Below are 12,663 nucleotides of genomic sequence, written 5' to 3'. Positions count from 1 at the left end.
ACATTTGTTAAAAAAAAAAAATCTTTTTTGACAAAAATCGAAAACCGTTTATATAAATGTGTTGCCAATATGGTAATTGGTTATCTCCTTTATTAAATAGCATCCTATGTTGTTACTATTAATAGTGAATAGTTGTAAAAATGGTGTATTTTTATGAGAAAAAAAACCTGCTTGCATAGTTGATTTTAAAAATTTAAGTTTAATTTTTTTCACTATAAGAAAAGAAAAAAAGGAGCCGTTGCATTAGAACTTTTAAAGGTCTAAAAAATCATGATGTCGGATTTTCACTATCTTTTCTAGTTTACGAGGTCTATATGGGACGGACAGACAGACCACACAAAACTAATAGCGTCTTTTCCCCTTTCGGGGGCCGCTAAAAATAAAAATCAACAGAGAAAACAAAAAAGACTTACGCAATTTATTTAAAACTGAGTGACTCCAACAATAATATTGGGCACAAGTTTTTTTCTTCTCTAAAAAAATGTTACCTATGTTATTCCACTAATAGGAGGCCATAAGCAGCTACCTAGTTGACCTATACCTAAGGCCGGCCCTGGTGTCTATTTTGAAAAGCTTCTTGTCACGTTTGATTACATAAGCATACCTTAAAAGTGGGTGACCAGAGGATCTCCAGCCTTCTATCACATCACCAAGCAGAATGTCTTGTGAAAGTTGACCTTGTGGGAATCTGAAAACATGACCGATCTAGTCATGGCGTCAGCTGCTGAGAACTCCGCGGGTTTCCTGGCAGCCTTCTCTTCGCAGCACTTCCTTAGTTATTTGTATCTTGCCACATTAGTTTGAAAATCCGTATCGGAGGAGGAAGATATTTAGCTTTTTTTTTTCCCTGCAAAAACTATTTGACCATGTTTCACTTTCGTATAACAGAGTGCTCATCACACAGGTCACGTAAACTTTGACTTTGGTATTTCTAGTTAGCAAGGTATTGTCCCACAATCTTTTCTGTAGCCACGAAAACTTACATTACAATACACTTGTGTTTTAAAAACGAACAAATTTCCTTTTTGTTTTTTAATTATGAGGTATTGTCTTAGAAGTTGAAGATTAGAATGAGTGCAGCATATAACCTAGTCGCGACCAACATTATAGCACACATGCAAACATTATATTTTCATTATTACATCTGTTAAGTTGCACATTAACTCAAGCCTCTACCATATAAATATTTAACATAAAGACGACATATAAATAATAATAATATAAATAAACAAAAGATATGATTTTTTATTTCGTGTCATATATATATCATTCATTCATTATATTTGTCATTACACACTATAAACAAGAATGTAAATTATTCTCAATTATATATAAATATTAAACAAAGTATATTTAAAGTATATATGACAATATATGTTACATATATTTTTTGTATGTGTATGTCAAAGAAAACAAAATATTGACAGTTTGTCAGTATAAGATATTTGAAATTTAAGAGCAGTTTTGATATATCTAATATGCATACAGTATCCTTTTTGTTTGTGATCGAGTCCCGAAAAAATAAAGAATTTGATTTAAGAATCAAGGTTTTAAAAAATGTGATAAAAAAACACTGAATAAATGGGAAACATTAAATTTTGAGTATAAAAAGTTATTGAAACGCGCAAATGTCGCTAAGACCTAGATCTAGGTGCTAATTAGATTTTATCACTTTCTTTTTTAATTGAATAATTATATATGTCATTTTTTTTAAATTGGATTGGTTTATTCTTTAGCTATATGTACATATGTCATATACTGGATGAGAGTTTTAATTCAGTCTGCCATGTCCTGAAATTACTCATGGTAACCAATTCTACACATGAAGTTTTACTCGTAAAATGCTTCTCTGTTAAACGCACTCATTCATCTTTCTATTCTTCAACTCATTTATTTTTTAGATTCACTCTATTAAGCAAATATTTTCCTATCTACAGAGTGGATTAAAACGTCACAAAGCACACTTGCATCCACTGCCACTAATGATCCACCGTGTACATGTAGCTGATCAGCTCCACCAGCCTGGTGCTGTACCCCATCTCGTTGTCGTACCAGCTAATGAGTTTGACGAACTTGTCGTTCAGGCTGATCCCAGCCTTAGCGTCGAACAGAGAACTGCAGAGACAGAGTGTGTCCTCATATCAAGCAAAGTAAAGAGTAGACATACATTCTAATAGCGAACACATGGTAGTCCAGGGGTTCTCAGCCTGTGGGTCGCGACCCTCTTGGGGGGTCGATTGACGATTAGCCAGGGGTCGCCTAAGACCATCGAAAATATGGATTGTTTTTGTCTACTCTTTTATTGCGGTGCGGGTGGGTGTGGGGGGGGGGGGGTCGCGGCAGAGTGTAGGATTGTAAAAAAGGGTCTCCGAGCTTTAAAGGTTGAGAACCGCTGAGTAGCCAATCTACAGCTTTACCCCACGGTCACACAGAGCGAACAATCAGATTCATTTTCTTCTGAAGTCATAATCATGTACCATTTCCAGAGTGTGGGCTGGACTATTTTTACAAAGCTTATAGCAGCTTCGTCTGTCTGTCTTTCTGGTAACAAGTTTATGAAATGTTCATGCTTGTCCTCCCATTTTCCCATTCTTTGATCAAGTTACAACTCTGCATAATTATTCATTAAACTTGACAACACATAAATCAATCAACAACTGAACAACAATTAATTAATAAATTGTTAGTTTGATATCGAAATAAGTTTTTTCAATGATACTCAATGAGGGAATATATATATATTTAGTAAAAGATCTTAAGTCTTTATGTCAACTAGCCTATCTGCTAGTCTCTGATTGGACTTAAGTTTATAATACCTCTGTTAGAAGACCCTTTCTTTTGGTGAAGGTTTATGAAGCTCACAGGACTATGCCCTGAAGATTGCTCTACATGAATTTCAGTTAATTATAGGTTTAGATTTAGATGTAGGTAGGCTCTAAATAAATTGCATATTTTATTTTTTTTTTTATTTTTTTCGGTGTTTATTATTTATATTTGTTTCACTTCGCATAGGGCCTCCAATGACCTAAGGCCGGCCCGGCTCATTCTTACTTTATTTGCCGGATCTCCTCCTACCTCTGAGCTTCACTTCTTCTTATCACATGAACTCGGCCACGCCCATGATTACATTGATTGACTGATTTCGACAACTAACCGGATGGGACATCATCTAACTGACCTGTAAGTCTCCCCACATACGTCAGAGGAGACGATGTCGTTTTCCGTGTAGCCAATGATCCCCTTCATGTCCCCCTCTGACGACGCCTTGATCAGACTCTTAATGAGTTCATAGTCGGCACCTTATCCCATGAGAGTAGAAACAAAATATAAAATAACATTATGTCAGGTTGTACATTTGTTTTATTTCATATCAAGTTGATTTTGTCTATATTAGAATAAAAGTTTTATATAGTATTGTTCACAAGGAAGTTATTTCAAGTTTTATTGGTTTTGATCTCCTCCATCATGTTTGTTTGTTTGTAAAATGTTTTACATGTTTCGGATGTTCCTTCAGAGTTGAAGATAGTTTACTTCCAAGTCCAAACCTCCCGCAGAACGACGGGGGATGGGAGCGGGCAGGGTTTAAACCCGGGACCATGGATAAATCCGAATGATAGTCCAGCGCGCAAACCGCACGACCAGGCAGCCATCCATCAGCCATCAGGGCTTCTGTAAACACTGCTAAACACAATAGCTCGTCTAACACAAGAACTTGACAACAAGAGTTTTAAATAACAATGTGGCGGTATAATTACAAATAGGCCTACATCAACAGCCGATGAAACACTATTGGCTTCACTAACTTCAAATGCTTTCTTGTACACAACAGTACTGCCTAAAAAACACTACAAGTCTCTCTAGCTCGTACAGCTACATTTTCGAGGACTCCCAAGGTACCTCACCGTCCTTACTGTCCTGCTGTCATGGACTCAACTGTCCTTTCCTACACATTGTCTCTCGTCCGTGAAAGCTTTAGATCATAGGACTATAACACGGGTCATATTTGCGGTTATTAGCAGTACTGTCCCTTCTCTAGCGACAGCCGTTGACCTGTGTGATTGGTCTGAGTTAGCTGTGTCAGTAGGGCGCACACACATTAACTCTATCAGTCCGCCACTGGAGTTACAACAATATATTAAGCCTACATTAAGCCTACATCGGTTTAGTTGTCTTCCAGCAGTTTGGTGCTACAAGTCAACGGCCGTCAACAACAACCTTCACGGCTTTTTTTCCCCCATGCACTGAGAGCACTAGTATAGCACCGCGCCTAAGGCCGGATATGACCCGCTGGCCTTAGTTTGAGCATCATTGATCTAGATCTGTACATTAAGAAACAGCTCACCCACCTTTCTCTAGTCTACAGGTAAGGTCAACTACTGAGACATTGGGCGTCGGGACTCTGAAAGCCATCCCTGTGATCTTTCCTTCTAGCTCAGGAATCACCTTTCCCACAGCCTTGGCAGCGCCAGTAGTCGATGGGATGATGTTTTGACCAGCACCGCGACCTTGATGAAGATTTAATTAGTGCAAACATTTTAGATATATATTTATCGTCAAGTTGATATTACAGGAATCGCTGAGATTAAATATTATAGAGCTCAAAGCTATGTAAAATTTGCGTCTTCTTTCAAAATACAACGTCCTATAAATATTTCGTTAAATAAATAAGTTATTACATTCAGAAAGTACGTAAAGGATCGATCACCTTTCTTTCTTTCTCCCTCTCTTTCTCTCTTCAGATACTCTCCGTCCCTTTCTCCCCCTCATTTCCCTCTCTCCCCCCCCTCTTAATCTTTTTTAACATCTCTCTCTATCTCCTTCTCTCACTCTCTCTCTCTCTCTCTCTCTCTCTGTCTCTCTTCACATATTCTCCATCACTTTATCTCTCTGCCTTTCCTCCTTTTTCCCTCTTCCTCTTTCTTTACCTCTCCCTATCTTCCTCTCTCTCTCTCCCTCCCTCCTTCTTTCTCTCCGTGTCTCTCTTTAAATGCACTCCATTATTTTTTCTCTCACACACGCTCTTTTATTCTCCTTCCATTTTCCTCTAATATTTTAATTCCCCCCCCCCCCACCCTTTGTAAATTAAACACGATTCCGATATTTTCGAAGACCTTCGTCCACCATATGTACTGTATGACTTCAACGGATTCTTTTACCATCAAAAATTAATGTGTTCATTTTGAAAATGAACGTAACAATTACTCAGAATTAGCTTGAATATCATGCATCTTTTTTGTGCGACCTTTTACAACCATAAAAAGAGGCTTGGTCTAAGTTTATCGCGTCTCATGCTATAGAAAATTATTTTTTAGACATTAAGAAATTTGTAGAATTTCAGAACTAATTGGCAAGTAGAAACTCCACGAAGAAGCAAAGCCAAGTACCTCCCCTCCAATCTTTAGAACTTGGTCCGTCAACTGTTTTCTGTGTAGCTGTCGTAGCGTGAACTGTGGTCATCAGAGCTGGCAAGAGGAAAATTGAATCCTTCAAAGTTAGAGGCTCTAATCTAGATGTACATTGATGATATGTTTATTTCAATACATAAACGTCCCAAACAGTCGATGAACTGAGGTTTTGGGGAACATAACCCACTCGCACGAGACTCGATCAGACAAGGAGATTTTTACTTCTGACTTTTAATCTCCCTGGTCCGTGCCACATTCTTGGCCACATTCTTATTTGCGTGCTAGTCTTGGACTTCAGAGATTGGACCCAAAAAACCTGCTAACTATTGTAAAAAAAAAATAACCGGAAACTAAAACTCTATCGCCATATTACAAGGTCTTCGGGGCTTGCAAAGACCTTCGTTCAGGGAACTGTATCAGACAAAAAGAAGAGGCAGACAGACAAAGCGACGATGGGAAAACAACATAAAAGTATTGACGGGCCTGCCATTGAAAAAGGTTCTATCCAAGGCAAAAGACAGGAATGGAGAAAGACGGTTGACAATTCTTGTGTGGTACCCCAACGGTCCTACTAAGGAATAGATGAAAGTGAAGCTATAAGCTCGAGTTCTATTTGCCTAATGCTTCAGAAGAGCCACCTGCTTGTTCATAGCAGACTTGAATAGAGCGAATCAGAGTTTTTCGCACTTATCATGCGTAAGAAGAGCGCACTTATCATGCGGAAAAAGAGCGCACTTATCATGCAAAAGAAGAGCGCACTTACCATGCGTAAGAAGAGCGCACTTATCATGCGGAAGAAGAGCGCAATTATCATGCAAAAGAAGAACGCACTTATCATGCAAAAGAAGAGCGCACTTATGCGGAAGAAGAGCGCACTTACCATGCGTAAGAAGAGCGCACTTATCATGCGTAAGAAGAGCGCACTTATCATGCGGAAGAAGAGCGCACTTACCATGCGGAAGAAGAGCGCACTTACCATGCGTAAGAAGAGCGCACTTATCATGCGGAAGAAGAGCGCACTTACCATGCGTAAGAAGAGCGCACTTATCATGCGGAAGAAGAGCGCACTTACCATGCGTAAGAAGAGCGCACTTATCATGCGTAAGAAGAGCGCACTTATCATGCGTAAGAAGAGCGCACTTATCATGCGTAAGAAGAGCGCACTTACCATGCGTAAGAAGAGCGCACTTATCATGCGGAAGAAGAGCGCACTTATCATGCGTAAGAAGAGCGCACTTATCATGCGGAAGAAGAGCTCACTTATCATTCGGAAGTAGAGCTCACTTATTATGTGGAAGAAGAGCGCATTTAGTAAGCTGAAGACGAGTGCACTTATCATGCGGAAGAAGAGTGCTCTTATCATGTGAAAGAAAGAGTGTAATTATCATGCTGGAGTAGTACTATACAAATATTCATATTTATCAAAACAACAAAGGGTTGCTTAACATTAATCTAGATCAGCCCCTAAAATCGTCTAAAGAGATTACAAAAATTTTTTAAATAGGCTACAATGTATTACGATAATTCATGTATAGAATGTATTACAAGGTATAACGTATTATTTGTCTAAATTATTTAAAAACTATTATGAAATACATGTATATAAAAAATCAGACATTTAGAACGTATATCAGTGTGTGTAATAATGTTTTGTTTTTTATATATAATTCATTTCTTCTTTAAGGTTAAATCAATTTTGCTAACAAAAATCAGTCTTTTGAAATGTTATTTTGTAAAACATGGTGTATTAAGTTAGTAGCTTTAGAACTAGAATATATTTTTCGATCTTGAATTTCAGGTAGTGGAGGATTGACTTTACAGGAAAGCCCGCCTTACATCGAAGATTTAAAAAAAATACTAATCAAAGTTAACAAAACAATCAAAACTTACTGACCTTCAACAATGCCAAAATTGTCATGGATCACCTTGACCAGGGGCGCCAAACAGTTGGTCGTGCAGGAGGCGTTGCTGACCACCTCTAAGTCCGACGTGTACTTGGAGTGGTTCACGCCCATGACGAACATAGGGGCGTCAGGCGAGGGTGCTGAGATGATTACCTTGGAGGCACCGCCCTTGAAAATGAGACATGATCTTAAACAAATCTACATATATTTTCTTTACATTTTGTCGCGGTGTGTGTTACCTGGCTGAAGAATTCTGATGTAAACTTAGAATAGAATTGCTGCAGATGACTGGGGAAAAACGTCTGTAAGACTGATGAAAGACTGTTAAAGTGAGACCAATCGACATAGAGGCCTGAACACTGACCTGCAACGTCGCAACCTGTGGGCAATTTACACCAATACCTCGTTGTCACGTCACAGGTCTATACGACGATCTAATAAATGTTTTAAAAGTAAACATTCTCTTGTAAGTCAGGAAAAAAAAAATAAATAAAGATAAACTATATAGGCAACACTAACCGCGATGTGCTGTTTTGCCTTTTCGACCGTGGTAAACACTCCAGTAGACTCGACCACATACTCCACGCCGACGCTGCTCCATGGAATAGCACTAGGATCCTTCTCGTTAGACACCAAGATCTCCTGACCATTGACCACTAGCTTCCCTCCAGAGGCGGACACTTCGCCGTTAAATGTCCCGTGGGTGGAGTCATACCTTTAAAAGGAAAGTATGAAATTAATCCGGTAAGCTTTCATTTCTCATTACATTGTATTTCTATTTTTAGATCCCGACGTAGAAATGAACATTGTTAGTTCGGGATTGGACTCGAATGAGGAACTGTGGCAAAGAACAAAGCAGCAGCTCATTGAAGTAGATATCCTTCAGAGACGCTGGAGATGGATAAGTCACACCCTTCTCAAGCCTGCATCCAGCATAACAAGAGTGTATTTCAGTAAGTTTGGAGCCATTACAAATTAATTACATGATTGATTCAAAATAATTGATGCAATATCACACTGTATATTAGCTTTTTTTATTTTTTAAATATTTTTTTAGATTTTTCTTGTTGGTCATGAAGCTGGAAATGTGCAGGAGGTCTCTGCCGAAATGGGTTTACCCGATTTTTTAAAAAGTTTCGTTTTTCAGTAGCGATGCATTTAGGCATTTTAGTTTTTTTTTTTTAATTATTATTTTTAGGGCCCCCTTGTTGTGGGAGAGACATTTAACATACACTAAAGTCTTCTCAGAGATTTAAGAAACATTCATGTTTTATCTACATTGGTCAAACGGTTTTGATTTCTGTTCGGTACATACATAACTCCTAACAGTGTGCTTTATATATTAGAAGCTTATTAACTGCACGGAGCGGTATGTGGAGACAAAACACAAAAAACAAACATGAACATTTGATCCAGGCTGAATTTTTCCTTTAACATTATCCTTTTAAACGGGTGGATAAGGATAAAGAACATATGCCTGGTCAATGACTGGTGTATTTTAAGTTAGTGCGATGGTCAGTAACCATCTCTCAAATCTCATGAATGGGCGAAAGTCTCCTCCCCATCCTCTCTGTCACAGCGCACGTTCGCTTACAGTCACCGTGACCCTGAACATTGAACAGCCAGGTGATAATATTAAGATAAAGATCTAGCCTGCGCTAGAATGCGATTAATTGTGTCGCGCGACAGTCTGGCTTTCAACAGATCGCGCGATACAGTCTTTCTGAAAAGCCCCTTTGGGGGAATATTGATCTTCGTATCCATTTATCCTTCTCCGCCTGTGGCCAAAGTCGGAGACTTCCTCATTTCCGGGATGAATTAGAAATTAGACTAAACCTTAATTGTAAGACGAAGATTAAACTGACCTCTCCCATGTCAAAATGGGCTGTAACAGTTTGGAGTTTTAAAAAAAATATTTCGCTTACTTTGTCCTGATCTAGTAAAATATTTCCCAATCTACGTCACATGCAATGCAGGGGAGAACACGCCATGGTATAAGTGTAGAATTTGAAGGGGGATTAATCTCTAAGCCCCTACACATAGTTATGACTCAAAACTAGGTTACAAAGACAGTTTGTGTGGAAACACAAACTCGAAATCGGCCCCCGAAGTGGTCCACCCAGGCAGGTAAAAAGGCAGGTTTCAATATTTTCAGAAAGGACATCAGAATGAAATTCTATCAAACACAAATGACAGAGCATGGAGAAAGAAGGTTGACAGATCTTGTGTGGTGGTTCCCCAGCGGTCCAGCAGACCAAAAGGATAGGTGAAAGTGAATGTGAAGTTAAATGTGAACCTGGCCTAGCTGATGTCTTTTGGTGTATTTCAGTCAACCAGCAGTTAACGTGATAATATGAAAAACTACTTATTAATTGTTGTCTTAAATTATGTCCAACTTATATGCATACTAAATAGAATTTTTTTTGCTTTAAAAAAAAATTTAACATTATTTTGGGGTCAATGTAGTAGTTTGTTGGACAGAACTTGCATAATGTATCAATACAAATGTAAGAAAAAAATATTTTGACAAATAATCTAGAATCATTTGCATAAATGTGTTAAAAATATAGCGAATATTAATCTCCCCTACTAAAAAGCCTCCAGTGTTTGTTGCTATTAATAGTGAATAGTTGTAAAAGTGGTGTATTATTATGAAAAACCTGCTTGCATAAGTGGTTTTAAAAAAATTGATTTTTTGCTTTTAGAAAAGAAAAAAGTAGCCGTTGCATCAGAACTTTGAACGGACTAAAACATTATGATTTTGGATTTTCGTTATCTTTTTTAGTTTACGAGATCTTAACGGGACGGACGGACGAACGGGCAGACGGACAGACATTTAACACAAAACTAATAGCGTCATTTCCCCTGTCGGGGGCCGCTAAAAAAGTAGTAAACATTTTATTTTGTAAAGTTAGTAGCTAGTATGACTTACTTCACTTGTGTTTCTTTAATTTAAATATTGAAAACAAGAACAGTGTTTCCCAAACTGTGTTCCGCGGAACCCCTGTTTTCTTCGAGGCCTGACTACTGGAAAAGTTACTAGTAAGCCACTACGTGAATTAATCTCTCCAAAAATAAGCAATGTGCTTTTTGACAAAAGATCTAAAACCGTTTGCATAAATGTGTTACTAAGTATGATAACTAGTGTTAACAGCTTCAAATACCTCGGAGCTATTGTCTCAGATGAGGGAACAAAACCCGAATTATTGGCCCGAATAGCACAGTCCACAGCAGCCCTTTCGGCACCAAAATCAGACTGATGCGCTCTCTGGTCATGGCCACATTTTTATATGCTTGCGAGTCGTGGACGTTGAATGCAGAGCTTGAGAGGAGGATCCTAGCAATGGAATTGAGATGCTACAGAAGGATCCTAGGCATCACATTCAAAGACCGCATCACAAACCAAGAAATCAAGACAGGGTTACTGTAGCGATCGGAGCCCATGATGACCTGCTAACTATTGTGAAAAGACGAAAGCTTAAAACCTTTGGCCACATTACAAGATCTACGGGGCTCGCAAAGACCTTCCTTCAGGGAACAGTGCCAGGAAAAGAAGAAGAGGCAGACAGAAAAAGCGATGGGAGGACAACATTAAAGAATGGACAGGCCTGCCATTGAGAGAGGTTCTAAACAAGGCAAAAAAAAGAGAGTAATGGAGAAAGACGGTCGACAAATCTTGCCTGGTGCCCCAACGGTCCAACAGACTAAGGGATAGGAAAAGGTAAGGTAAAGTAAAGTATGATAAATAATCTCCTTTACTAAATAGCCTCCCGTGTTTGATGTTTTTAATACTTGTAAAAATGATGTATTTTTATGAAAAAAAAACCTGCTTGCATATAAAAAAAACTGCTTGCATAGTTGTTTTAAAAATGAAATTTTTCGCTTTTAGAAATGAAAAAAATAGCCGTTGCATCAGAACTTTGAATGGTCTAAAATGTTATGATGTCGGATTTTCAATAGCTTTTCTAGTTTACGAGATCTAAACGGGACGGACGGACAGATAGACCACACAAAACTAATAACGTCTATTCCCCTTTCGGGTGCCGTCTCGTTCATGTTCCAAATAAATTTTATATTACATAGTTCTTCGTTATGCAATTGTTATCTTAGATATAAGACATTTGTTTTTATTTTAAAATTAGAATCTTTTCCCGGGGGGACTTACAACCAGTGATTTTTTTCTCTCTCTCTCTCTCTTTCTACCTTATCTCTCGTTTCTCTTTCTTTCTCTCCCTATCTCTTCCTTCATCTCTCATCTCATAGTGTCCTTATAGACGATAAATAGATGGTGAATTAAACTAAAGACGTTTTGATCTATTTTTAAGTTTAAATTTAATGAATAAATATTTATTTAGACGTAATCTAGAATAAGCTAGATAACATAGATCTAGGTCTAGATTGCTAATCTAAACTAATATCTAGTTCTACTATCATCTAGGCCTAATTTAAATCTAGATCTAATCAAGATTCTACTTTTTTCCCCCTACATAGATCTAGATATCTAGATTCTAGTTCAGCTAAATCTACTACTAAGATAAAGGCACATTCCTCATCCCATATGCTAGGACAAATTAGTACAAATACTCCTTCTTCCCTAGTGCTATTAGAACATGGAATGGGTTGCCTGAGCTAGCCAGGAAAACCAGTGACTTGGCAGAATTTAGGTCATCGGTTAACATGCATGACTGAATGGATGACGCGTAGGACGTAATCTTCTTCTTTTTTGAAGTAACGTCTGCACAACTAGATATAGTATAAGATAAGATAAGTCTATATTAGATCTAGATCTAGATCTAGACTAGACTAGTTGAAGTTCTAGAGTTTAAGCCTACTTACTTAAACATATACACCATATAATCCAAATCAATAAAAGGATCATTAATTAGGCAAACGGAAAGTCCCTTGCCAAGTGCCGCCCTTAACACAATTCGCCCGATCCTGCCAAAACCGTTGATTCCAATTTTAGGAGACATTTTCTAGCGCTTACACTACATCTAGTAGATGGCGAAGTTAGGAGATTTCGCTGTTTACCACCAAAGCGACTAGAAATGACGTAATCAGAAACAGATCACTTAGAGAATGTTTTTGATTAGAGAGTTTTTATTTATTTATTATTTTGTTAGCTAATGGAGATTTTCACAACTAAACAAATAAGGTAAAGGATGCTAAATTGAACTTCAAAGTATCCAACTAAGTCAAAGTTACAGACAGGAGAGCCGAAATAAGAAATCATTTTTTTTAAATATACTCCTCAGAAGAATGAGCTCATACGGAGTGTAGTTGTATCCATTGGTTTGGATAAGTCATGTGATTAAATTTGTAATAGATCTGGACTGTGCGATTAGAAATATTTT

General features: G+C 37.9%; 1 protein-coding gene across 1 annotated transcript; it reads right to left on the bottom strand.

Moving 5' to 3' along the window:
- Positions 1–1,225: 1,225 nt before the first annotated feature.
- On the bottom strand, positions 1,226–12,352 carry LOC106078697 (glyceraldehyde-3-phosphate dehydrogenase-like). Its single transcript, XM_056014673.1, has 7 exons — positions 12,146–12,352; positions 7,829–8,024; positions 7,300–7,477; positions 5,385–5,462; positions 4,347–4,505; positions 3,179–3,299; positions 1,226–2,115 (listed from the first exon to the last, which is right to left on the bottom strand). The coding sequence occupies exons 1-7, from the start codon at positions 12,280–12,282 to the stop codon at positions 1,980–1,982; spliced, it is 1,005 nt and encodes a 334-aa protein (XP_055870648.1). The 5' UTR covers positions 12,283–12,352; the 3' UTR covers positions 1,226–1,979.
- Between the last annotated feature and the right edge of the window lie 311 nt (positions 12,353–12,663).

Source organism: Biomphalaria glabrata, chromosome 16 (assembly GCF_947242115.1).
Source record: "Biomphalaria glabrata chromosome 16, xgBioGlab47.1, whole genome shotgun sequence".
Classification (NCBI taxonomy): Eukaryota; Metazoa; Mollusca; class Gastropoda; family Planorbidae; genus Biomphalaria; species Biomphalaria glabrata.
The sequence above is the reverse complement of the archived record's forward strand: the minus strand, read 5'-3'. Positions and strand labels throughout refer to the sequence as shown.

Bases quoted from the DNA above. Each gene is read 5' to 3' on its own strand.
- LOC106078697 (XM_056014673.1), bottom strand. From the start codon at position 12,282: ATGTCTCCTAAAATTGGAATCAACGGTTTTGGCAGGATCGGGCGAATT. The intron at 8,025-12,145 runs GTAAGTAGGCTT...TTCCTTTTAAAG, and splicing joins TATATGGTGTATATGTTTAA to GTATGACTCCACCCACGGGA. The intron at 2,116-3,178 runs GTCAGTTAGATG...CTGTCTCTGCAG, and splicing joins GTATGTGGGGAGACTTACAG to TTCTCTGTTCGACGCTAAGG.